At 39.0% G+C, this 27,461-nt stretch overlaps 2 protein-coding genes across 7 annotated transcripts; both read right to left on the reverse strand.

The window, feature by feature from the left end:
- Positions 1–2,331: 2,331 nt before the first annotated feature.
- nipsnap1 (nipsnap homolog 1 (C. elegans)) lies at positions 2,332–11,772 on the reverse strand. Its single transcript, XM_039802076.1, has 10 exons — positions 11,601–11,772; positions 10,069–10,196; positions 9,354–9,399; positions 8,462–8,556; positions 7,166–7,236; positions 6,792–6,932; positions 5,417–5,448; positions 5,186–5,280; positions 4,436–4,519; positions 2,332–2,939 (listed from the first exon to the last, which is right to left on the reverse strand). Exons 1-10 carry the CDS (start codon positions 11,681–11,683, stop codon positions 2,875–2,877), a joined length of 840 nt encoding a protein of 279 aa, XP_039658010.1. The 5' UTR covers positions 11,684–11,772; the 3' UTR covers positions 2,332–2,874.
- Positions 11,773–13,005: 1,233 nt separating this feature from the next.
- Positions 13,006–27,207, reverse strand: lrrc74b (leucine rich repeat containing 74B). Of its 6 annotated transcripts, none has more exons than XM_039802143.1 (11): positions 27,013–27,207; positions 26,302–26,368; positions 25,937–26,114; positions 25,197–25,339; positions 22,631–22,763; positions 19,846–20,052; positions 17,293–17,402; positions 15,541–15,656; positions 14,993–15,071; positions 13,394–13,489; positions 13,006–13,307 (listed from the first exon to the last, which is right to left on the reverse strand). In XM_039802143.1, the coding sequence occupies exons 2-11, from the start codon at positions 26,326–26,328 to the stop codon at positions 13,191–13,193; spliced, it is 1,206 nt and encodes a 401-aa protein (XP_039658077.1). In that variant the 5' UTR covers positions 26,329–26,368; positions 27,013–27,207; the 3' UTR covers positions 13,006–13,190. The 6 variants fall into 6 exon arrangements, with proteins under 6 accessions (XP_039658077.1, XP_039658074.1, XP_039658076.1 ...); XM_039802140.1 differs by having other exon boundaries at positions 25,937–26,117; XM_039802142.1 differs by having other exon boundaries at positions 26,950–27,207.
- Positions 27,208–27,461: the final 254 nt, after the last annotated feature.

Here is a 27,461-nt window from a genome sequence, read left to right on the forward strand (position 1 = left end):
AGCCACAGCCTGTCCCAAAAAATTAGACGGTGTCTGTTCCTCGACTCAGATCAGTTACGTCAAAGGTAACCAAAAGAGGGGCTATACTTAACAACCTAACTGGAATTAAAACTATCACTGCAATGATAGAACAAAATAGGAAAATTAGATGTGGACTATTAAATATTAGATCTCTGTCCTGTCTAAAGCAGTACTAGTAAACAATTTGATATCAGATAATCAAATTGATCTATTCTGTCTTACCGAAACATGGCTGTGCCATGAAGAATATGTTAGATGAAGCCACTCCTCCCAGTCATATTAATACTAAAATTCCTTGAGGCTCTGGCAGAGGAGGCCCCTTAGGCAATGAAGCCACTCCTCCCAGTCACAACAATACTCAAATTCCTAGAGGCTCAGGCCGAGGAGGGGGAGTTGCAGCCATATTTGTTTCAAGCCTGTTAATTGATCCTAAACCTAAACTAAATTATAACTCGTTTGAAAGCCTTGTTCTTAATCTTCTACATCCAACAAGGAAAACATTACAGCCAATTATATTTGTTGTTGTCTACCGAGCTCCAGGTCAATATTCTGATTCTGATCCTTGAGAAGGTAGTCGCTAATCAGTTATGTGATTTTCTACATAGCAATAGTTTATTCGAGGACTTTCAGTCAGGATTTAGAATGCATCATAGCACAGAGACGGCACTGGTGAAAATTACTAACGACCTTCTAACTGCTGCTGACAAAGGACTTGTCTCCGTACTTGTCTTACTAGCTGCATTCAACACTATTGACCATAACATCCTGTTACAGAGACTGGAACATTTAGTTGGCATTAAAGGAATCGCACTAAGCTGGTTGAATGGGAGCCAGAGCATTTAGCTATCAGTCTCCTCTCCTGTGGAACAAGCTCCCAATCTGGGTTCGTGGGGTGCAGACACGTCACCACTTTTAAGAGTAAACTTAAAACTCTCCTCTTCGATAAAGCTTATAGGGAGTGAGGAGTTGCAGCGTTCGCCTAGACCGGTGGGGGAAGGTGTGTAGCCACAGTCATGGCGCACCCCATCCCTATCTCTGCTTCTCTTCATAGAAAGCTTGCGTATATTTAGGGAGTGAGGAGTTGCAGCGTTTGCCTAGACCGGCGGGGGTGGGTGTGTAGCCACAGTCACGGCGCACCGCCTCCCTATCTCTGCAGCTCTTAGTTATGCTGTTATAGTTTTAGACTGCCGAAGGACTTCCTTTGACACACTAAGCTCTTCTCTCCTCTCTCTTTCCATCTGTGTGTATCCATGTTCCAGAAATGCTTGTTACTAACCTAGCTCTGTGGAACTTATTCCCCGGAGTCCTTATGCTGTTTTTTTTTCGTCCAGCATGTTTCCTTGGATTAGGATGGCACCTAAAGAATGGTTGCAGCTGTTGCCGTGGTCCTGCTCCACGCCCTGCTGTGCCCTGTTACACCCTGCTACGCTCTGCCACGCCCTGCTGTGCTCTGCTGTGCCCTGCTACGCCCCGTAGCACCCTACAACACCATGAACTACTACTACTACTACTACTATCTTTATTGTGACTATCACTGCCACTGTTCATCAAACCCCCAACTGACACCGTCAGACACCGTCCACCAAGAGCCTGGGTCTGTCCGAGGTTTCTTTCTAAAAAGGGAGTTTTTCCTTGCCACTGTCGCATTTATGCATGCTCTTGGGGGGAATCACTGGAATTGTTGGGTCTTTGTAAATTATAGTGTGGTCTAGACCTACTCTATCTGTAAAGTGTCCTGAGATAACTCCTGTTATGATTTGATACTAAAAATAACATTGAATTGAGTCAGCAAACATGTTTAATTTACTCTTCCCTTCCCTTTTGCATCTTTTGTTGGGGAAGTTACCTCCTTAAATGTGCATATGACAATTATTCACCTCATTTGTACATTCATTAATAAACCCCTGGACTGTAATTTCTCAGATGGGTTTGAGCAAGATTTCTGAGTCTTTGATTTTTGAGTCTTAACCATAGACTGGAAACGTGACGTCACAGGAACTTCAAACAAAAACAGTATTGCGCTCCTAAACTTTGTGTTAATGCCATCAATGTATAAGACTGACTTGGCTAGGATTTCTCTGAAAATTACACCTTTCCTCACGTAGAGACGGGTGATAGCAACAAGCTACAGCTTGGTCAGACCCCGCACGTAGCTGCCCGTTCTATTCGCCTCGGAAAAATAAACTGGACAAAGTTACAGTTCTACCATGAGTTATACAAAAAAAATTTAAGAACTGGGAGTGCATTGGGAAATACTTTTCTTCTTTGCATGTTACATTCTGTGGCTTTTGTAAAAAAAAAAAAAAAAGATGAGGCCTGTTTTAAGTTTTATTTCATCAAACATGCGTTTTACAGTCACAGCTGTGAAGCTCATGTCATTCAGTGTGATTCATATCCAGTCATAAAAGTGCAGTAATAAAAAGCTGGGTGGAGAATATTATTTCATTATTGTGAAAAACTAATACATTTCCCATTACCATTATTCATGATAAAAACAAAAAGCAGTAAGCATACCGCACCTAGCTCTAAACAATCATGTCATTTTCACTTTATAGTAGCCTATAGCATACATGCAAGTAATGTAATGCATATAATTTGGCATTTCGTTGTGCCAGTTTGTCATTCCTTTTTCCACCTATTTGACCTAAACTTCTGGAAATGTCAGCATAATTTCAGGATTCTCAAAATATAAGCACACAAACACGGCATCATTACTTTTCATGACTGGCTGGCTGCTGTGCAAATATGGAAAGGGGAAAATGCTCATGTTTACATAATAAAGATCATCCAGCAGATAAAAGAAAAAAACTACATGTCTCTCTGGCTGTAGGTGAATGAGGTTCAGTCATCTTCTTATTGTAAAGGTGAACTCGTGGTGGGAATCATTATTCTAGACTCCATGCTTCTGATCAAAGGCACTGAGGACAGACAGATAAAAACATGTTCAAGGGTTTAACATGAACTCAAAGACCATGGAATTAACTGAAAGTTAGTTGTAACTTTACACCATTCTGATATGAATCAAAGTGAATCTGGATATTTACATTATTTCACAGTTTGTTACAGGTCAGCACATGTATTGTGAAGCAAAGTTAAATTAATCAATGTGTTCATTATATCTTTATATCATTATTATATAATTATCATTATATCATTATATATTATATCTACACCATCATCACATCCTATTCACTGATTTCATCATGTTTTACAATGTTTATGTTGGTAAAACATCTATGTAGCTATAAATGTGTCTTAAGCCCGAGACACACCAAGCCGATAATCAGCCGTTGGACAGTCCGGCGAGGTCGGTGACTCGAGTCTGTTCGGTGTGTTCCGTGCCGTCGTCAGTCTGGGGGGCTGTCGGCCTTCATTTTGGCCGACCTGACATGTTCAGTCGGAGGCAGGGCAGTCGGGACTCACCCGCAAATGACGAGCGGGATGAGCGTGACTAGAGTCTCTCAAAATCTGACGAAAATCTTTTAAACTGACCTTTGTCGATCTGAAATGAAGACAGATTCAGGAACTGCATGGCCTATTTCTCGCTTAAAATGTTTTCAGGAACATGCTTCAGTGAACTATTTTAGTACAATATGAGATCGTATTCTGAGTCGCCATGACAGTCTGGCTTTGAATTTCCGGAGAAAACAAATCCACGTGACTTGTTCGTCCTATCAGCTGCTGGTTTTTATTTCTTGGGCAACAATATTGTATTAACAATGTATTACGTTTCTCAAGTCGGTGTCGCCTCAGTGTGTTCCGAGGCAGTTTTTTGGACCTCGGGGACCCGACTGATCATTCCGACTGGCTTTTCTGTCGACGGTCGGCCGTCTGGTTGGTGTGTCTCGGCTATTATAGAGCAGAGGCAGAAAAAATACTGTGAAAATGACTGCTATCAATACAACACCATTTTCTGTATTTACATATTTTATCTAGTCCACTTTCTCAGCACCCACCTGTGGGCTCTCATCTCCACAGTCCCTGAGGAGGATCTGAACCGATCTCTTCCTATACTCCCATCTGTTGCTCATCACACTCTAAAAGGGAGTGATAGTCCCGTAAACTTTATATTTAGCAAACTAGTTGTCTACCTAAACTGTTTATTTCCTTCCTCTTGTGTTTTTGTGAAGTGCAAATATCTCTCCAGTGCTTTCCATCTGGTTTGAATTTGATGCTTGTTACTTGTTGTTTTCAGAGCTTTTATCTGCCATCCTATCTCTATCATTTTGTGGCACACAATGAAGTAAAACCACAACTTCAGGTTATTGATTTGCTCTAGATCCCGCGTGCAAAGCTTACTATTACACTACAAACACTGGCTTGTAATTATCTTATGAGGCACACATCACCTTTGGCTAAATGGTAGATTTATTTTCTTGGGAGTATATCTGTGGTTGGTTTGCATCTCTCCTACCTGTATAATGAACATTTGCACCCCATCCTTCCTTCAGCCAGGCAGAGTTCCTGGTCTCCTCACGGGACTGAAGGCTTCCATAAGCTGTAAACACAAGTAACCAAACATTAAGTGTGAATACATGTATGCCACTCTCATATTAAAGTGCTCATATTATGCTTTTTGGATTTTTCCCTTTCCTTTATTATGTTATATAGCTTTTTGTGCACATTGTAGGTTTACAAAGTGAAAAAGCACAAAGTCCACCCCAAAGGGACTTACCATCTTCCAAAGAAAACACTGTTCACCAACTGCTCCAAACAGCTCTATTGTAGTCCAGCCTTTACTTCCGTGACAAACGTGCGCCACTTTGTAACACACGTTATAATGCTCGCCTAGCTGCTAGCGTGGTACGCCCTCATACTCTGCAACTGACTAGCTAGCAGTACTTACTGCACATGTGCGACTCCCAACAAAGATGGTACAGAAGTGTGTTGCCTCACTCTGTAGCTAAAACAGAGAGCTCAACACACAGGGTGAAAAGAGGAGCTGCAGCAAAGTGCAGCACAACAGAAATATGGTGTTTTCTGAAAATGAAACCACATAAACCTATTCTGGTACAACCTCTAAATAAAATTATGAACCTGAAAATGAGCATAATATGAGCACTTTAAGACATTTCTTTCAGGCACAATTTTGCATTTGGGGAGTAGGAATGCTTTGCCTACCCAAAAGGTGTGCTGAGGTGATGAACAAATGTTACATACTCACCCCATAAATGATGAACAACATATAGGTCACCGATCTGTGAGAAGAACCCGCCCACTGCTTCGTTTTTTTCCTGTCTGTATTGGATTGCCCTCGCCCTGTTGTAAGACATGTTATTTTTAGTGGTATAATGATCACATCTGTACTACTTGATGCTTACAATGGAAAAAGATCAGGTTCACTGACATCATCTATATCTTTTTAGCAAATCAGCAACAGCTTGTTGAGCCTTACCAGTGGTTTCCCCATTCAATCATAGTTCCTGGCTGAAACACATGTGAGGAGGTAAAGTATTAACACAGGTTAAAATGGAAACATGGCTTAGCTTGTTTATTTTACACAGACCAACCAACTCGATGTGCCACATGAGCCCACATGCAGGAAGCACTTCAGCGTTGGTTGCACACAGATTTTATCATAGCTATGTTTTAAACCACTTTATCATGTACGCCTCTCTCCGCTCACTCCTAAACACAATGTGTCAACTGTGAATAACTAAGAGCTGAAATATGCCTTGTTGATCAAGAGAGCTAAGAGGACAATTGCATTACTTCCTTTGAGACAACAGGGAGCCCAAACGTATGCAAATATGCAACTTTTTTTTTAAATATCATTTTTTCCACATTTAGGCCTTTATTACATAGGACAGCTGAGGATGTGAAGGGGGAGAGACAGGGGGGAATGACATGTAGCAAAGGGCCACAGGTTGGAGTCGAACCTGCGGCCTCTGCGTCAAGGACTGAGCCTTTGTACATGGGGTGCACACTCTACCAGGTGCGCTATCCAGGGGTCCCAAATATGCAACATTTTGAGAATAAGTGAAATGGCAGTGATGTGTATATAACCATCTAACCAAACTAGATACTATCACACTGGCATGAACGAAGATCCATGTGGAGCATTACAGCTTATATTCTTGTATTATAAACTCCAGGAATTCAGCTTATTTTAAAGGCAAAAGTGGGTCCTACTTCTTCATGACAATGTTAATAATACTGGCTTCTGAATGTATACAATATGGCTCCCACATTCAGTTGATGGGGAGCCTGCAGTGTGATAAAAAAAAAAAAAAGCCAAATGTCAACTTAGCCATGGTAAACAGCCAAAGGAAGTGTAATGATACATATTTGTGGTCATTAATGTGGAGCATTACTGTGTTTTGCAACAATTTGGTGGCCTCATATACCAGTAAGTGATTAAAAAAAACCGCAATATTAATCATGGGCTTAATACTATGACTTGGCTGTATTACAAAATAAATCCTGCAACTCAGAAAGATTATGTTGCATGTTATGTTATGTTATGTTATCAATTTGATAATTGCCACTCATACAAATGTGATATATAAAAAAAATCGTCAGAAAATCTTTAATGTGTAAACACTTAGAGTCAAACCATTTTGAAAGCAAATGTATACCATTTTGTTGTCCTAATATGTAGAAAGGCATTATATTTGGATTTTATTTTAATGAAAGTATATGTTACACAACTGAGAGAACTACCTGACTGAGTGATTGACTGTGTAAAGTCTCTTATAACTCAAATACAATCTATGGGCTAATTTTCAAATATATGTCATGCAATTTTAATATGTGTAATATATGGATACCTTGAGGTTATACGTGCGCATTTCATAGATGCTGGGTCCTGGTCTGGGCAAGGGTTCATTCCAGAAACTGAACTCCAGGAGGAGCTGATTTCGCCTTGAAACCAACATTTTTGCCCTCTCTTTCCGAAACTCTAAATACTCCTGAAGAGAGAAAAAAAAAATGTATTAAATGGAGAGAAAAGAAGAATATACAAATATATACACTATATACGGTGATTTTCTACTGTGTAAACTAAGATTCTGCGAAGAAAACTCAAATCAGTGTAAGGTACACTTTAAAAATCTTTAATTTTATCTTATTTTAAATAAATTAATCTTAAATTTCCTATTCTGTATAAACAAAGGAAATGATTAAGAAAAAGTTCACAGTCAACCTTGTTATTGTTCAGCTTCTTCAGGCACTCATTCAGCGCTGGGTAGCCTCCTCTGTATCGCCATAGATGCACTGCAAGAAACAGACCAGCAGATGTCACTGTAGCACTGTGTAAAGACTGACGGCACCCACACAACCAAGAGACACAGTATCCATCACCATGTGATCACTTTTTGCTGTCACTGAATAATCCTGATGTATACACTGTAAATAATCATATGTAGAAGGAGAGGTGTTGGCAGTGAGTCATCTGGTAGTGTCTCTGCATTTTTCTGTGATGTTCTTCCAAACTATTTACAACCAAATTACCGCCACTATATTAAAGGACAATTCCGGCGCAAAATGAACCTAGGGGTTAATAACATCGAATCGCTATTTTATACCACTAACAAGGCTCAAAATAGTACCACGCTTCAAGGGTAGCATAATCAGGGTCCCTACATGTAAACCGAAGCATTGAGAACTATGTAAGTGTACAGACAGTTTATTAAAAAGATAGATTATAAAGGCAGTCACGTTCATGTTTACATGGGGGCGCCATCTTGGAAAACAGTCATGAGCAGTCGAACGACAAATTTACATGTAGGGACCCTCATTATGCTACCGTTGAAGTGTGGTACTATTTTGAGCCTTGTTAGTGGTATAAAATAGCAATTTATCATCTGCCCCGAAAGGTAGCGTTAGCAGCTAACCACCCGTTTGCGGTAGCTTGTTTAAAGCTAGAGACATTCGATTAGCATGAAAACATGTCCCAGGGAACGTCGACTCGGTACACGTTATTAACCCCTAGGTTCATTTTGCGAATTGTCCTTTAAGTGGTGTTGTTCATAAGAAAAATTTAACCAGTCCTTGGCGTAAACAGTAACTGTGATCAACAAGAGGTGACGCTTTTCTAGGGCTGCAACCAACAATTATTTTCATTATCGATTTAATCTGTCAATTATTTTCTTGATTAATCGATTAGTTGTTTGGTCTATAAAATGTCAGAAAATGGCTAAAAAAAAAGTCAATCAGTGTTTCCTAAGCCCAAGACAATGTCCTCAAATGTCTTGTTTTGTCCACAACTCAAAGATAGTCAGTTGACTGTCACAGAGGAGTGAAGAAACTAGAAAATATTCACATTTAAGAAGCTGGAATCAGAATTTTTACTCTTTTTCATAAAAATAATTATTCAAACCGATAAATCGATCATCAAAATAGTTGGCGATTCATTTAATAATTGACAACTAATGGATTAATCTTTGCAGCTCTACACTTTTAATCATGTTTTCTGTTCACGGTGGCACTTGCTGCTTACCAGCTTGGTCCTGTTCTCCGTACCAGGTATTCCAGCTTCCGACCACCTCACATGGGTAATCCTGGTCCTGATGGAGCCGGTTTTGCACCTCAGCCCTAAGGGCAGCATAAAAGAAAATACAATAATGTAATTCTTCACACACCGATTGTCACTTCACCACAATGACCAACTAGAGGGCACTCAGAGAGCATAAAGTCCACCATTATCCAACTTGCTGTTACACCCAAAGACATTACCTCAATTTTACACTATATCAATCTAATGATTCTGCATGAATACTATGGAATAAAGTCCATATTGTGAATATGGGAAACTCTGAAATTGTATCATGAAAAAAATCTAATTAGCTGCTCCTAGATTCAAATCATTAACTTATCTAATTTGTCTAGCAGATTTTATGGATATATATTCTATAAACACTCTATAAAACATTCTATATATGTCTTCTGTAAAGTTTATTTTTAAAACTGCAGTGGTAGAAAGCAAAAAAACGCCAGTATTTGAGGGAGAGTGAGACCTCTTCCTGCAGCTCTCTTGTTGCCCCTCTTTGTCACAGTGGCATATGCCAGAACAGCCAATAGAAATGCTCTCTCTCTGGAATGATATGTGATTGGCCAAAGTTTCCTGTCATGGGCTAAGTTTTCTAAAGCCAGAAAACGGAGCCAAGCGGAGATGTAGAAGTCTTGTTTTTTCTCAGACCGCTTGAATTAAAATATGCTGAAAGATTATGGATTTTTTTTGTCCGACGACGCCAAAATTAAATTGTCTACCACAGCTTTAAATGTCGTGTTGACATAAACCCATTAAAACAATTAACTTGCTGAAAACATAACTTGATTGGCAGAGTTAATACTTTGTACATGAAATGTTTTAAAGCTTCGAACACACTCACTCTAGACCGTTGTATGCCTCCAGGCACTCTGGTTTGACATTGTGAACTGAAAGAAGAAAGCCAGACTTATCAGAAATGTGTGTGTTTTTTTTTTAAATACAAGCAACAATCAAATTCTTCAACAAAGTAATTTCACACTCCAATTCAGCAAAGCCTTCTATATACAAAACTGATTCTTTTTCAATAGGTTATAGGCTACGGCTGATAGAGTGTTCAAATTGAAATCCCGACATGGTGTGACGTACGCCACAAAAAAGATCAAAGCCAGCGGAGAATGATAGATTTCTCTACAGGAGACAGACACAGTTATCACCGCAGACTCAAAAGAAAACCAGACACATTGTTGTGATTTTGCCTCCAAAAACGTTACAAACTTGATACATCACACTATTATAAAATCACTTGCTGCTGCCTGTATGTGTATGATGACAAATAACTACAGTGCAGTCCTGTGCTTGTCTCTCAAGTTACTCTCAGTTTTCTCTGAGGTCACTGAGGCCAGTATGGATTGAATGTAATTAACATTATTTATTTAGCCATTTTCTGCAGAGACAAATGGATGATAGACTGTTGAGACTCAAAACAGAATCCATTTCATTATATCATTATAATATGCTGTAACTGTATCACATTCACTTGTGTTTGGCCCTCTGCAACCTCACGAATAAAGAAGATAAACCATCCATTGAAAGTAAGTAAAAGATCTTATGCCTACATTGAATTTTATACAGGTTGCTGGTTTCTTTCTTTGACAGCAGGTTGGAGTGGGCATCTTTCCTGGCATCGACTTTGTGCACAAATAAGGAACGGAACCAGCCTTTGTCATTGCTCTCTGAAAACCTCCTACACAGAAACGAGATGAAAGAAAGTTCCACAAAAGCTCAAAGCAACAACATAAAACAGAAGTTGTCGATGTTAAATAGAAAAACTTAAAAGGAACATGGAGATATGCCTGACATGGACTAAAAGATAGTCATGCTAATTTGATGCTTTGATATGAAAAAAACATGCATACTGTATGAGTGAGTGGGCTGAATGCCATAGCGTGTGTCTTCAGAACAAAAAAATCTTTTCACCCACTCCAAGTGGATAAAATCATTCCTTTTAAGAGCTACTGTATTGTTACAATTTAAGAGGCTCCAATCAGTATTTGAACATGAATAACTGTCTTTTAAAGTCAGAGCAGAGAACTTAGACTTGAATCTGTTGGTCTTCAGGCTATACTTTAAGGAACTGTCCCAAAGAAAGTAAACTGACTAAATTATTGCTATTCAAATAAGTTATATATAGCTGTATATACAGAGAACACAGCTCCCACATCCAGCTGGACAACAATCCAAGGACATTTTAATGACTTCCACAGCTTTTAACTTTTTAAACCATTTTAAAGCTGCTTCAATGTCAAGGGTATGGAGTGTTGAACCAAGCACAGCCCCAAGAGAGTATATGCCTAATTGGTACCTACAAAGTTATGGATTAGGAAGCTACTGTATACTGTGCATATGTTCACTCATATGTGGCACTTTAAATGCCGCCTGTTAATTCACAAACACTATCTAAGCCTTTATTTATTATTCTAAAATCCACAAAGTTTCAAGGTCAGTGAGCCTTCTCTTTTAACAACCTTAAGGGCCAATGGCTTTAATTGGGAACTATAATTAGAACTTCCCATGGCTCCCTCTCAAAAAAAAAGAAAGAAATAAAAAGCAGAAATTTGTTTTTGAATATAGCCAGCCACAGATGAAATGCATACAGTGTCGAGGCACAGATAATTTGTTAGTGTAGCTTCACAGGACAAAGTTCAGTGTTCCAGCACATGATTATTAAACTGGTTTGGAAAACTGCCTGGTTGTTTTGTTAAGAATGGCCCTAATGTCTTAAGTTATTACTTGAGCATAATGTAAATACACGAATACACACCGACTCACTTTATCATTTAGCCAATAAAATGTGTTGAGTGAAGACAAATATTCTACCGGTATGGAGTTAACAAAATGCTGGCTGAAAAAAATTGGGTTTGTTACGTTAGCTAACGTTAACGTAGGCCTATAACAAACAGAAAAGTCGTTTTAATTATATTTAAGTTTGGGAGTTCAATTTTACGTAAGTTTAGGCATATTAGATCTTAAAGTGTACTTGTTACTCAAATAAGCTTCGAGGTAATCATACATAACGTTCCACAGGCCTTTTAATAAACGCTTAGCAACATACATTTAAAAAAAAAAAAAAAAACGTCTTTAACGTTACCTGGTCGCTCGGTGCAGATTCACAGAATACCTGTACAACATCTGACCTTTACACCACACAGAAGTATGCTTACTCGTGGCCATGTTACTTTGTGTGGTAAAAACTTCTTTTGGCAGGTAAACACACGGATCTGGTTAATGTTTACCACCCTCCCTATCTGTGATGTTTTGACCTAAAGCCCGCCGGAGATTTATAAACATGCGTGACTCTGTGACGCAGTACGCACTGATCAATGTGCACAATCGATCAGACCTGATTAGTTGAGTGTGCCTTTCAATAATATTGAGCATTGTGAACATTTTTGCTGAAAGACGTAATTAGATACTTTACCATAAAAAAAAAAAAGCGCAACAAAGAACCTCTTTGACAGCAGTGTCATGCTTCAATTTATTTAGCCTAATTCATTGTATAAATTCGCATATATATCCCACTGGCTACTTTGGATTGTTGTATATTTTTACAAATATATAATGTCTCGTTTATGACAGGAACCAAATAATAATAATAACCAACCATTAACTAAAATACCTGCATTCTGCATAAAGTTAGTCATTTACATCCCTAAAAGTGAAGTAGCCTATCTAGCTTACACAACGAAATATACATTAGGCTATATTACATAAAATGAGCCTTATGAGGGATGCCACCTTGCAGAATTAACTGAATGTATTATCTGAATTGTGGTAACAAGTTTTGCTGCTATTGTTTTTGAAATTCAAAAGTCTTAAAATCTTTCTCTGCAAAGGAACTACAACCATCAGATAAAGGCAGTGGAGCAAAAAGTAGTCTACAACATTTCACACCAAACATCCTTCCATTTAGCCATATAGTTGCACAAAATATAAAACTCAAGTACATTAAGTTTCTCAACGTTGCACTCAACAGTACTGATAAATGTTTAGCTACTTTCCATCCATGCACTTAATAGTACAAATAGACCTAAGTCATGCAATGTAAGATTTAATATACAAACGCAGATCAGTTGCAGCCAAGTGTGTGTGTGTGTGTGAGGGATACATATCTCCAAATGACAGCTTACTGTACTGTATCTAACACTGTTTGAGTAGTCCTGCTGCAGTAAACAGGTCTCCTTTCTAACAGTGGCTCATTCTTTCAAAGCTGGTTTCTTTGTTAGACTAGTCATGTAGTACTTAAATCCTTTTTGTGCAACCCACTTTCACTTTTTTTCATACATAATGCGATGCTCTTTGATCCTCTCCATCATTCTACCCACTGAAATTATATAACATCAAATCAGATCATACCTAAAAAGAATCATACTGTACCTGTATCTGTACCTCAACACTATAGTTCAAGCACACACATGTGGTGTAGCCTATACTGTTTCTTATGGAAAATGAACAAACTCTCTCTGAATAATCTTTATTTTGAATTGATAGGGTATTTTTACAAGTTTCATTTGATTTAAATACATTTCATTCAGAGGAATATGCTCTTGTGGCGCTCATCTCAAATGATATCCTTGCACGCATCCATCCTTTGGTTCATCTGTCGAAAACGTCCACAGGGCTTTGACAAGACTCCTTCCATCTTTCCTGGCATAAAGTACAGCAATTACAGTAGTACTTTTCAAGCTTTTGCTTTTTTGAATGCGCCAACTCTGCCCCCGCGATTTACTGTAAGCGCAGGGAACATTTCTTTCACTGCCGTGTACAAATCTTCAAAATCCTGGTTCACTGTGATGTCCTAGAAGAGAGCGATAATGGTAAATATATTTAAAAAAGAGAAAGATTCGCAGAAAGTCTCATTGATGTGAAATATGTGTCAGTTACCGTAAAGACTAATTCCTCCATGGCTGAATCTGGGTTTTCCTGTACAGACTTGAGAATCCCATAGCACCCAGCATTTTGGATGGGGTTCCTACCCATCTGGCCAAAGACAAACATTAGAAATGTAAGAATATGGCAAAATTGCCACAGATGGGGGTCTTTACTGTGGTTGTACTGCAGATAAGAAGGTGTTGAAATAAGTTGAGGTTATTATTGTGTTCAAAATAAATTTCCAGCCCAAAATAATCCTCCTTTAGCCATTTTAAAGGAATAGTTCTGGATTTGGGGAAAAACACGTATTGGCTTTCTGGTGGAGAGTATATAGCCGGCAGTGTCTTAGCTTAGCTTATCACAAAGACAGGAAACAGTGAAACAGAGCCTGGCTCTGTACACTGGTCACAAAGCAGGACATCTGAAGCTCACAACCACGTTGTATCTCCTTTATAAGCAGAGGTGTTTAGAACCGAGACGCCCCATCTCAGTGTAATTTCCTGTATCTATGTCATGTAGGCTTCGCCACTGCCACGCCTCTCAAGGAGACTAGCAGCAGGTCCTGAGAGTATTGATTCCAATGGGAGAACATAGTTTGGAAGTGAACACAGATTATGACCGATTCTTTCGAATGTTTTATATGTGCAGCATGTAATCTTTGGTATAAAGATTACACATCACCGCTTTCTGGGACTAGTAACTTCCTGTAGTCTTCCCTGTTTGCCTGGCAACTGATCAGAACTAAAAAAAAATAGTCTCAGTTTTACAGTTACATTTTTGTATGGACTAAACAAACGATATACATTTGTGAACTTTAGAGGTGCTAGTAGGTGGATTTTATAACTGTTAAACAGAGCCAGGTTAGCTGCTTCCCTTTTATTTCCAGTCTTTATGCTAAGCTAAGCTAACTGGCTGCTAGCGGTAACTTCATATAGTGTACATGCTGAGAATGGTATTGATCTTCTTTTCTACCGCCATGTCAAGTAAGCGTGTTTCAGAAAGAAATACGTGTATTTTCCCATAATGTTGAACTATTTCTTTAACTGACCTGCGGATAAAAATTAAAGCTAGCCATTCGGGGCTGAATTCTGGCACAATCCACAATCATACATTAGTGTGATTTAATGTGTAGGCCTGTTGTTCATATCAAATAAACCAAACAGGTAGAAATTGACTAGAAGCAGAAGAAAAAGAAGGGGAAAAAAGGGACAATTTCAGTAATTAGCTGCTATTAATGCAGATCTAAATTGGATATATATTTAAAACTTGAACTAACTGATCACATTTTTAAATCTTCAACTGCCTTAATGTAGCTGTTCATAGTATGTTTTCAGACTTATATAATTCACCAAACACCCAACTCCGTTTTCAATTCAGGAGTGCACATGTCATGAATATTATTAAATGCTCAGATTGTAATTCAATTTCACTGTCTTCACCATAGCTTCCTTTCGATCACTAATTTGTTTCAGACAGATAAGATGAGTCCCTGGGAACTCTGCTTGGGTGATGACATTAAAACAAAGTACAGTGATCCATTTATTTATCCCATTTTATCCACTGATGCCCCCCATTGTTTTTGAAGCTAGAACCAATCTTTCAACAGCTTACATTCAGGGATTTGATTGTCTTGTTTACTTTGATGCCCATGGCTAGGTGGATTGCTCCTTCAGGGGGTATTCTGTTGCTACTGTGGCGAGAAACAAATGGAGAGAACAAAGAAAAAGTGTGTGAGGGAAGCAATCATAAAGTGTTATTTTTTTAAATGCCATTATTCATCCATGTAGCACAAATGTCTGGAAGATGTGAGGCAAGCTTTGTTTTGCTTGAGAAGTTTATAGAAAGGCAGAAGAAACTGAATTACTTGAACTTGGTTAATGGTTGCAGCCTCTCTTAAAAAAAGTAACCTCTGTTTAAGATGTATTAGTAAAACTACAAATCTGGTAGAACAAGTTGACCTCATCAAGAGTCTCATAAAGAATATTTTGTGTTGGTTTTGCCTCACAGTTACCAAACAAGGTAAAACATGTTACTGATGTTGCTCTCATTTGTGACTTATGAAAGAATGATCTGAACTCAACTTGCAACCTCTGCCCTTTTTAACTCAGCTACAGTAAAATAATCTGATTACCAGATACCAAGATAACAAAAGCTCATACCTGACATTCAACTCCTCCAAAACGGTGTTCTCTTTCAGAGCCTGTCCTAAAGCAATGGCTCCTTCTTTACCAAAGCCATTAAAAGACAGATCCACTGTTCTGAGGAAAATGTTTCCCTAAACAACAGAAAAGAATGTGTCTTTGGTAAATAAATGCATTAACAGGTAACACTTGAACAAGTGAACAAGTCTATAACATGATTAACTGAAACCAAAAAAAGACCTTGATTTAAATTGAGAGAGAAGCAGTATAGATCCTGATGTAATCGGCCTCTAAGGACCTACTGTAAATCAAACCTGTCAGTGCATCTTACTGATCAGGATTCTCTTGACCATCTTGGCCATTAAGATAGGGAAGGGAGAGACACGTCTACACATTCTCTGCTGTGAGATGCTTAATGAATACCTGACCAGGGGGATGTTTCACAAAACAGGATAAGCAAGTTAGCCAGGTTATGATACACAGTATCAACCAGCATAACTGAATGATACTATTAAACAAGTTTTGTTTACACATTCAAAACGGTATGACCAGAATATATAATGACCTTGTTTTTACAGTGCACTTTCCTAACTTTCTAATCCTCATTCTGGAAATCCTCCATGGCTTGTCCAAAATGTTCACCATAACCCATTGACCATTTGCTGTAAGAGCAATACTTTGCACCTATAGAGTTTGGACGATAGTGCCTTTACTTTAAGCCTTACAAAACATAAAACACAAGAGCAAACATGTAAGGAATGGATTAGACTGTGTGTTTGTCTGCACTCTAAGCTACAACTGTTAGCATACCTAGCTAACTAGCTTACTACAGAGCGTTAGACTACTTCCAAAGACAAGGGGCTTGTACCTGCATAATCTAGTGTGGTTACAGGTTATGTTAGGAAAAATACCTGTACAGAAGTGGAGCAAACAAAATCTGCTTGTAATTGTCACACAAAAAAATTATAGGCTAGACTATAATGAAAAACCTGCTTCCCATTTTTTTTCAAAAATGACTGCAAAGTTTGAGCTGTAGGCTAAACCTGACACTGCAAACTGCATTTCAACTTTGTGGCAACAGAGTAAGACCCTGTTTCAACATGATGATGGGCTTTTTAAACAAAGACAAGTCCATAAAGAAATTATTTTCTGATTTTGGTGTTAAAGGATTTGACTGGCCTGAAGACAGCCCTGATCTCAACCCCATCAAACATTTGGGATGAATTGGACTGTGAGCAAGGCATTACAACCCAACATCAGTGTCCAACCTCAATGAATGGGAGAAAAATCCTGCAGCCAGGTTCCAAGAACTTGTAGAAAGCATTCCCAGAAGAGTAAAGGCTGTTCTTTGTAAGACATCAATGCCTTATGAGATATTTAACAACCACAATTGATAAATGTAAATTTTAGATTTGAGTCTAGACCTACTCTATCTGTAAAGTGTCCTGAGATAACTCTTGTTATGATTCAACACTATTAATAAAATTTTATTTAATTGAATACAATTTTCTGGTGTCCACATGCTTTAGGCCATTCACTGTATGACTGATACATGATATATGCACACATTCAGTTTTAAGAAGTGCTATTTAATCTGACATAAGCAATGTCCTAATTTGAGTTGTATGATTTTTTATTTGATGTCTTCATATGATATGAGCTAAAAGAACTGTCTTGGTATTACCTTTTTCTTTATTACCTTCCTCTTTTCTCTTGCATGAGTTAAAAAACTAATATAGTGTTCAAACTTCAAATTTCCAGATGGATTACCCCAAGGCCATTGGCCAACATCACAGCTCCTCTCCCTCGAATGCAGTTCCAGGCCAGACTTAATGATCTCAACCCTGTGTTCTCTGACAGAGAGTCACCCAGGTTTTGCCCTTAGGATAGGAAGAAATAACAAACAATGGCAGTACCACCAAATATAAAGTTCCATTATTTCATTGTTAAACCAAGAAAATGTCTAATATCCTCAGTCAATTACAATGACTTGAATATAAATATATATATATAATATGAATATAAATCATTGTTATGAGTCAGTTTGTAAGCGTTTGTAACAATTTCCCAAATAGTGGAAATCTGGTTTTGGAAAATTATTTACATCCAGAATGGTGCAGGGTGAAAAATCTCAGATGACAGTGTTAATGGTAAGTGTTAATGGTAAGAAAGCAAAATCAAAAGTACTTATTCAAATCAAACACCCACTTCCACACTCTATGGGAGCAACCTATCTCATCTCCAGTAGCTTCCACTGAGATGGTGAGATTGTGTGTTTCATGATAGCCTAAAAGCACAAGTGAATGAGGACCGTGGGGGCAGAGATCTTAAAGCTATAGTGCGTAGTTTCTGTTGCCCCCATGAGGAAAAGTAATGACAACAACTACTGTCGGCGCTCCATTTGATACGATCACGTATAAAGCCTTCCGTGATCGCGCACAACCCCCACCCCTCCTCCACTCAGTTGCTAGTAGCCAAGGAGGACACGGAGGATTAAAAAAACATGATGGACTTTTCAGAAGAGGTAATTATCTTTCCTCAAGTTTCTGCGCGCGAAAGTCGCCGGACGACACAATTTTCTGAACATAGCCATACTGAGAAATACAGAGAGTTCTGTACAGCTGATAGGCTTAATTAGCTTTGTAGCAACTCATTTGGCAATGGCTTGAATGTAACAGACGTTCATTAATATCAAAAAGTTACGCACTAAAGCTTTAAAGAGAAAGATCCCCATCATCATCATCATGAGGATAAGAATGTGCACAGCACTCAGTGGTTCATAATCAAAGAAAAAGATGCCCTTACTGTGCTTGCTCAAAAAAAGCAATAAAACCATAGCATGAATGTTAGAGTGTTTGATTGGTACACGTTCTATCTACTATATGGAAGAATGCACTCAAAAAGCATAAAAATGTCCTTTGATATTTCAGCAGTGGAGAAAATAAAATTGAATATGAGATGAATCATAGCGGCACACACGGCCATGAGACATGGTGGTGTGTCCCCTTTCCTATAGACAGATTTATTTTCAATTACCTACATTATATGCTCATTGCACCCTGGTCTGCCATTCTTCCACTAGGTGCCTGTCACAAAGCTCATCCACATGATAATTAAAAGAGGTTTTAATGAAGGCAAAATGTTCTTGACCTTTGAATGCCGCAGTCTGCTGCTGCCTGCTGTCCTGTGACTGCTTCGAGATAAGGCTACACCATTACTGCAAACTCTTACTCATTTTATGAGGATGGTTTTCCAAAAATCTAATAATAATAGATACCAGTGATCGCACATATTCAATTATTCTGCACTCATTAAATTATTCTGCACTCATTATTGTAATTGGTTAATTAATGGGGCTTTAATTTGTATATTCACTTATTATTTGATAAGACAAAAGAAAGAACTTTGTATTTCCTCGCACAACTGCTTTTAACAACTACTTGTAGTTTTAAATTGGTCATTCATGTGTGAACAAATGAGCATATAAGTATATAAATAGCTTGGCTTTTTTTAGTCATGTCATAAAAGATGGGGCTAATCTGAAATGTACTATTTTCTTTTTCTGTTCTGTTTCTTTCCTGTTCTTTTAACATCTTAAATAGATGTAAGGTTTATGAATTTTGGCTAAGTGAAACATTTGAGGTCTGAGTCAATTATTTGCAGAATTCTGAAATAAAAGGTAAGAGTCAATGGAAATTACTTTATTCACAGTCTAATTTATATGGCCAAAAGTAGCAATGTGAATGTGAATGTCTTTATTACTGTAAGCATATCTGTCCACATATCTTTGTGCTTTATTAAGGGACATTATTAAGCAGAAATATTTATGCTGCAGCATACAATGATATTTTAGACAACAGTGTGCTTCCAAATTCTAAGAAGAAAAAGAAATCTGAAGTTTAAACTTTGAGCCCTGACCTCAATCCTATGCAACACCTTTGGGATGAACTTGAACGCTAACTGTGAGCCAGATCTGAGATGCTCAACAATATGAGTGTAATGTTTGAGTGTCCACATACTTTTGGCTATATAGTGGTTTTTTTTTATGAAATGGCCCTTAAGTGTAAAAAGCAACCAGAAATCATTTTGATCTCAATCCTCAAACCAATTTAATGTAATTTGCTATCTATTGATGCAACAGATCATTTCTGGGTCCTGAAGTTCAGTTATCTGGTGCTGCTAATGTAAAGTATGTAAAAATATGTATCTCCTGTGTAAATCTTTAATATCAACCTAATAAAAGCGGGAGTTTAATTTTTTGAACGGCTAAGGCCTCACAGAAAATATGTGACCTTTACCATATATAACTAATTGCTGTGCTACCTGCACGCTCTCCCAGAGCGTTGTGGCTGAGGTCGAGGTGCTGTAGCTTGGAGTTTGTTATCAGTGCTGGGCCGAGGTGTTCAGCCGACCGGTCCGTGAAATTGTTTCCTGACAGATTGAGGCTCGCCAGGGTGCTGTTCTCCTTAAGCATACCAGCGATGGCCCTGGCCCCATAATCCCCAAGATTGTTGTCGGATAGGTCCACCTCTGGGATTGACACACAAATACACAGGTTATCTAAAGGACAGTGTGTGGCAAGTGAAGCTGATGTGTTTCCCATCACAATAAAGGTCCAAAGAGAAGAAGTGCAGTAGAGTTTTGCACAGTTCAAAAGACGTTTCATAGTTGCATACTGCACATCAGTTGCTTCAAGTTTGCTAATTGTCTTTTTGAGTTTTGGCCTGACTACTACTACTAAAGAGTGTTTTAAAAAGTAGTTAAGACTGCATCCAAAATTATTGGTCACTCATTCCTTTGCTTTCTTTCGTTTAAAGTTTGGTTTCATCAAAAGGTTGTGAATATTTTTAGTCAGCATTCTCAAATGCTAACTCCCAGTTATTGCCGTACGAGAGGAGTACGAGAGCTGTACTTTGCGTTTAGTGCTAATTATCAAATCTTAGAATGCTAACACATTAAACTAAGATGGGGGACAAGGTAAACATCACACCTGCTAAACATCAGCATGATAGCATTGTCAGCGTGAGCATTGTAGCGTGCTGATGAGCATAGCATGCTGACATGAGCAGTTAGCTTAAAACATTGTCTTTTTATATTATATTTTTTAGTTGTGTTCAGTGTTCTCCTGATCATCATTTTGCATGATGTGCTCCACAAAGTAAGCTACTGGCAATGTTTGTTGTAAAGGCAATACAATTAACTAATCTCTCACCTTTTAGAGTTGGATGTGTTTTGTATATTTATTTATTTGAAATAAATAAAAAATAGGTTTCCTTTAAAGGGGTGATAGAATGCAAAACTGATTTTACCTTGTCATAGTTGAATAAAAACAGTTTAGTGGGTAACTAGGACATACATAGAACCTCTAAATCCCACTGACACCTCTTTCCTTTGCAAATCTCCCTTTTTGAAACTGCCTCTGAAAACGGGCAAATCTCAACGAGCCCCATAGTTGACGTCAACTATTGCGGCTCCTCCTCATTTGGCTCTAGTCTCTGTGTTTGTCACGCACCAACATTTGCATAGGCTACACAACTGACCTGAGATCAGTTAGTCTTCTGAATCTAGGTCGTGCAGATCTCAGAAATTGTATACATTGTTCATCTGCTATTTTACCATTAAATCCACTTCTGAGACTTTTTTATTCGAGAAATCAACTATGTAGAGGTCAAATATGGGCCGTTTTACGAAAATTGATGTCTAATTGCAAATTTTGTCCGACTGTGTCGGAGTTCAGAGGCCGGTGCTGCCTGGGTTGTTGCCTCGCCGCCTGGCCTGCCTTCCTTCACAGACCCCGGCCTGCTGTGAGCTCAATTGAGCTCCATTAGGCTGGCAACCCACAGCAATCCATACCCACGCAAAGTCACCATTTTGGGCTAATGGACTACGAAGCACCGCTGCTCTGACAGAGCTCCAGGGCCTGCAACTATGCTCTTCCTGCTAGCTAAATGCCCCCGTGTATGTGAGTGAAAGCGCGGTCAGCGAGCTTGTTACGCCAGCATTCTCTTACCACAGGTTCCAGTTACTCTTTTAATGTGTGTAATTATAATGTGTTGAGTTATTTAAACAAACGATCGGGGAAATAAACGCCGCTTGTCCGTGAGTCTCATTGATAGAGCCTGCAGCTGGATGGAGCTCTATCAATGAGAGCTAGTTAGCCTCCTCTTAGAATTCCTCTGGAATTTACAAAAATTCATTAACTTGAAATCGGACACCGTTGTTAGCTTTATAAGACATTTAGTTAGATGTTGTATATGTGGCGTGACGAAATTCAAACTGTATATAGTTATATAGTAAGTATGTATATAGTAAGTAAATAGTATATAGTAAGTATATAGTAAGTCTCAGAAGTGAATTTGGTAACGAAACATTGCAGTGTCTGGAATATGAGATTTTGTCGCGTCTCTAATGTGTGTGATAGAATGTATTGTGTATTGGGGATTCGCACAACCAATCAGCACGCGTCTCTAATGCGTGTGTATGGCGATTCGCTCAACCAATCAGCACGCTACTCTACGTGTGTGTACGGGGATAAGGCTCAACCAAGCAGCGCACAGCTCATCTAAATATTCATGACCATACCATATTTGGAAGAAAAGCTCTTGTTACAAATAGGGCAAAAACACAGGGATGCATAAGGGCCAATAAAATATCAACCAGGCCATTTTCAGCCCAACTAATGTTACATACCCCATTAGGAGACCATACGGAACAGTGTGAAATACCCTATATAATCATTCTATCACCCCTTTAAAATTCTGTGTTGGCTAATGTCTGCTGCAGCATCATAAAAAAAAATATATTGGCAACCAGCCTGTTATACTGTACCTGTATATTCATACAATTGCATTACCCCTGAAAGTTGAATAGTAACGCCACACAAAAGAGCCATGCGTGACTCACAGGAGTCATTCTCCATAGATCCCTCCATAGGTTCCTGAACTGCTCATTATACTGACAAATATTAAACATGGACCTCAGACGTGGCATATAATTGGGGTTAGAGTGGCGTACGAGTGGGAGTAGGGGTGGCATTTTTGCTAGAAAAAGGTGAGACAGAGTGAGGGAAAGGGAAGATAAAATGTCTGCATGCTTGAGGTAAAACCACCTGTAATGTAACAATTTTCCTTTAACATCTCGGCTATAGCAGCTCCGCCCATTCCTTCCATCCAATTATCTCGCAGGTTCAGCCTCAGTATTGAAGTGTTGGTTACCAGGGGAACTGCCAGTGCTTTGGTGCCCTGCAAACACACAACCAACCCCCCCCCCCCCGCCTCAAAGTGAAATTCTTCTGTTTGTTCACTGCAGTATATTTTCTTCTCTGTATTCCAGTTAAAAGTGTAGATGTACTGATGCAGGTGGGCAGAAAGCGAGCGAGAGGGGAATATTAAACCTGTGTGAGACAAATGAAGCAGAAGGGAGCTGTGTGGAGGCGTGGGTCAGAAATGAAGCTCGCAGATCATGAAAATTATAGTTTCTAGCATGGCTAATGAGAAAGTTGGCTGCACGAAGCCCTATGTTAACTTGATATTAAAAAAAGAAGAGCAGAAACAGCCCCATCAGAGGATAGTGTGTTTAAATGCATGCAGAGTATCTTTCTCTAGGATGTTAGAAGACCATTAATCTGCACTTGGTTGCTTTACTTCTAATCTCTGTGATTGACAGGTGAAGACTGATTTAAAATCCAATTTAGTATGTCTGAATGATGTTATTGAAGCTGAAACCTCAGGAAATGGCTTGTTAAGAAATGGATTTACTTTTACAACTTTCATTTACAGCGTTATGGACCAGTGGAAGCCTGTTAAAATGTCAAATTGTGTTGCTAAGAGCTCCAAGCAATGCACTTTCACATTTGTAGAGGATGTACTCTTCGCTCAGTCAGAGATGTACAATCACAGAGCGATTTCACATTCATTTACTGTTAAAAAGATATCTGATTGACTTGTGGGCTAGAATTAGGCTATATAGGGTTTAAGTGTGCATCTGTATATGTCTGTGTATATTTGGGGTTATTTGAGAGCTAAAACATGTAGACTCAATATTGACATTGTGTCTAATGCTCAAGACCAAGGACCAGATAATAAAGTACTTTTACATGGGTCACAAGGTGAAAAGCATTAGCTGTCATTTAGGATAAAAAATAAGAAAGTTTCCCCAGAGATCAATTAAAATTTAGATCTGCATAATGAGCTCTCTCTGAGTATAAATCAATGCCAGCAGCTTTCTCTCTCTTCAAAGGCATGAAGGACTCTCCACTTGAATGTGTACTGGTAAAATCTTTATAATGGACTAGAGTGAAAATGTACCGCAAAGGTATGCACATGCATGATCTATTTTGTCACGACTTTGTCATGATCATTGCATTTCCACCGGAGGGGAATGCGACTTTGAATTAATGAATCATCCACTGATCAAAGGTTTGGGCTAATCTGAAATAGCATTAGAGAGACAAAAAAAAAGTTAAAATATTTAGAGATCTTTTTCAAATCAGCATGTTCAATATGAATACCCCCAGGTGAAACTGAAGGCCATTTGGGGTCAGCTGAAACAAGTTGAGCACAATATTGACATACAATCAACTTAGTCGTATGGCAAACTTGTTAGCAAACAGTTGCTTGTTTACACATCTGGAAGTTACAGAGCAACCTTATCATTCATTTGGAGTAGTGCTTCTGGCCACCTCGCAAAAGTAATTCCAATATTCACTCTCTTTTAGCTTTGTTTTTGGGCTCTATAATTCCTAAAGGAAAACATCTGGCTCTTCCCCACGTAGTTGCTAACTTTGTCTCTGTGCTGTTTGGTGCTGAGCAGGGGTAGAGTGAGTTTAACGGAAACAGCAACTTACTGCAACTGCAAGTGATGCTATAAGAGCAATGAGAGGGAACCAAAACAGTAAAGTTGGTGGACAGCTAAACAATGAGCTGACACTCACTATAAATCTACGTACAAGCAACCATTTTCACATTGTCACATTGTTTTCACATAGTCATTTGATACAATGTTGTATAAAACATCAATTATTGCTGGTAAAAAAGAGAGTTCTCTGCGCTTCTGCAGACCACAACAATCCGGTGCAACCAAAGCAGGACAAAACAGTGTAAAGTAACAAAAAATTGCTGGTGCAACACACATGTCTTCTTACTTAATAGTTTACAGGACTCTGATGAAGATGTAACCCTACATTGAAACGTTAGTCACTGTTAGGCACCTTAAGAAATAAAACTATTAAGTAAGAAGACATCTGTGTTACTTTATCAATTATTGCTGCTTTGAAGAAATGTGTACAATTTGTAAATCTTTTAATAACTAAAAGAGGCAAAGCATAAATAAATGTAAGATGGTGCACCCAATTTAATATGTTAACGGAATAATAACTTTCACTATAGCCACCAATGAACACTTTAGAAGTGGGTTTTTTCACTGAAGGAATGAACTGGCCACAGATGGCAGACCAGTGCCTGCAGATGGACTTAGATAAATAGAATAGAATAAAATAATAATAATAAATATAAATCTTGGCTGAAAATAGATTAATACATAAAAGACCAGCCCCTGCTCTCCACCAAAAGTCAGACTACCCTCCCTTCAGCCAAAAGAACAAAAATACATAAACATCCCCCAAATTCATACCCTCTAATAATTTTCATACAATCCCCAACTTATGATTAAAGTACCTGAGGACCCAGACCACGATGCATCATGGACAGTTCGCTATTTTGCATGTGCCGCAGGAAGTAAGAGGCAGGTACCACCTGTAACGCTTCACACGCCTCCATGTAGCACGTCTGTCCAGTCGGGTCATATGCCTCCCTCTTATCTGCAACATGAATAAAGACACTGGCTGTTTGAATTGTTCACTATCAATACCTCTTTGTAAAAGGAGAGATGTGGCACTTTCCTTCGGAGGAGGATCTTTTGAATGCGATATTGAAAACTCTCTTGTGACTGATTTGGCCCTGTCAGGGGAGCTCATTCATACCAGATGGTTTTCACTTGTGTTTGAAAGGAAGCCTGACAAAGACTGAGATGAAATCATTAAGATGCAGAACAGAGCTTCACATGTGTGGGCAGGCGCGTGTAGGAGTTACTGTTTTGTCTTGCTTTTCTCTACTGAAATCATTTAGAGATTGAGACGATGGAAAGGGAAAAGGGAAGAGATTAACAGATGGGGTGACAGGAGGGTTTTGCCTTATCAATGCCTGTTCTGATCGAGATCAAGCTAAGACTCACTGTCATAATACTTTGTACAGCTGGAGCCTGGTATGAAAGATTATTTCAGACAGAAAATAACAGGATGAAAATGGTTCATTTATCACCAAGCCATTTCCACACCTTTTTGTATGTAAGAGGGAACATCACACCCTTTTTCATAAAATGTAATAACTTTCCCACCCTATTTATCTCCCCTCTTTACCTCTGAGCTCCAAATCTGTATCATAGTCCTCATCAGAGATCACACACTCTAGTCCTCCCAGCTCCTCCTCTTCATTCTCCTCCTCCTCCTCTCTTTCACCTCTGTCTAGCACATTCCCTTCAGGACACGAGCGTTGGTCCTTTGGCCCACGCATGTCGACCTCGGCCTCGCTCGCTCTCTGCTGGGTGGAGAATGAGAAAGTAAGACATCGTGACTCCTCAAAGCTGGCTGTTGTTGGCAGCCTGGGTGAGGAGATTTGATGAATTTACTGCCAGCAGAATAAAACTAATAAACTACACTTTGGACAACGGAGTCCATCAATGTGGATGTATCCCTCTGTCCTCCCAGTCTTTGTAACTACTTACCTTTCCTTCTACGCCTTTATCCCGCATCCCCAGAGGCTGTTCTAGCAGTCTTTCACTCCCTTGATTTCTAGGGGTATGGCACAGTCACCCCATTTCTCAGTCATGTCATATAAGGATGTGTTGCATATTTTATTTTCAGGACTAAATAGATTACTCAGAAATACCATTATTTGGCATGTGAGTGGTACTGCACGTTCTAAGGCACTTTTTGTGTGGACATCCAAAAGTTTTTTTTATTTGAAAATGTGCTGCTTTCATAAGGTATTTCTTACATTTACAGTAGAGCGTGCAACCCTGTGATTAGACTACATGAAAGAGTAATTGAGACAGACTCTCAGGGTGACACAAGTCCCCTCTGTTAAATAAATTCAAGCACGTACACAGGTCAAAAGAGCAATCTAAAAAAAGAAAGTAGCAGGTCTTTAGCCTGTATTTATGAGCCTGCATTTCCCTGCCCCTTGGCAATTGAAAGTGCTCAGACGTGTCTAGAGATGGTGTTATGGTTACCTTAAGACCACCATTTCTAAAGCTTAATATTCTCTTGCAGATCAATAAAATGCTTTGAATTCTCACCAAGTCCCTTCATGTTTTATTCACAACCTTCATAAAAATCTGCCTGAACGGTCCAACAAGTGTCTACTTGCCTACCTGGTTGTTCACACTTCCCTTACTCAAGCGTTTGCACACTTGGCCGGATGGTCAGCTTCCTACCTCTCCCAGCTGCAGCTTCTCACTTTCCGTCTCTGCGTCACCGTCTTTCAGCACAGAAGGCAGCAGCGTCTCCTTGGCCAACTTCTTCCCTATATTTTTTTTGCTTGTTTCTTTGAAGACTTAATGTGGTGTTAAAATATCTGTGCTGTGAGTGAAATCACTGCACTGCATTAGACCTGCAGGTAGTATGCGCAGTGCTCATGCAACCTATCTTGCTCAATAGGAGGGTCAAACTCTTTGGGCTAATTAGAAAGGCCACTTCACTTCCTGATAGCCAGTCACCATTCAGGGCCCTGGGGTAATGTTTGGATGGCTTAATAAGTTGACACGTTTCCATGGCGCTGAGCGGCACCTCTGTGCTCAGAGTGCAGACACTCTGAGCCATGACGACCAGCACTTACAGAGGGAGGAAGAGGAGGGGGAAGCAAATGGCTTGTTTGCTGTAACTA

The sequence above is a fragment of the Perca fluviatilis genome, chromosome 6 (genome assembly GCF_010015445.1).
Source record: "Perca fluviatilis chromosome 6, GENO_Pfluv_1.0, whole genome shotgun sequence".
In the NCBI taxonomy this organism is placed as follows: Eukaryota; Metazoa; Chordata; class Actinopteri; order Perciformes; family Percidae; genus Perca; species Perca fluviatilis.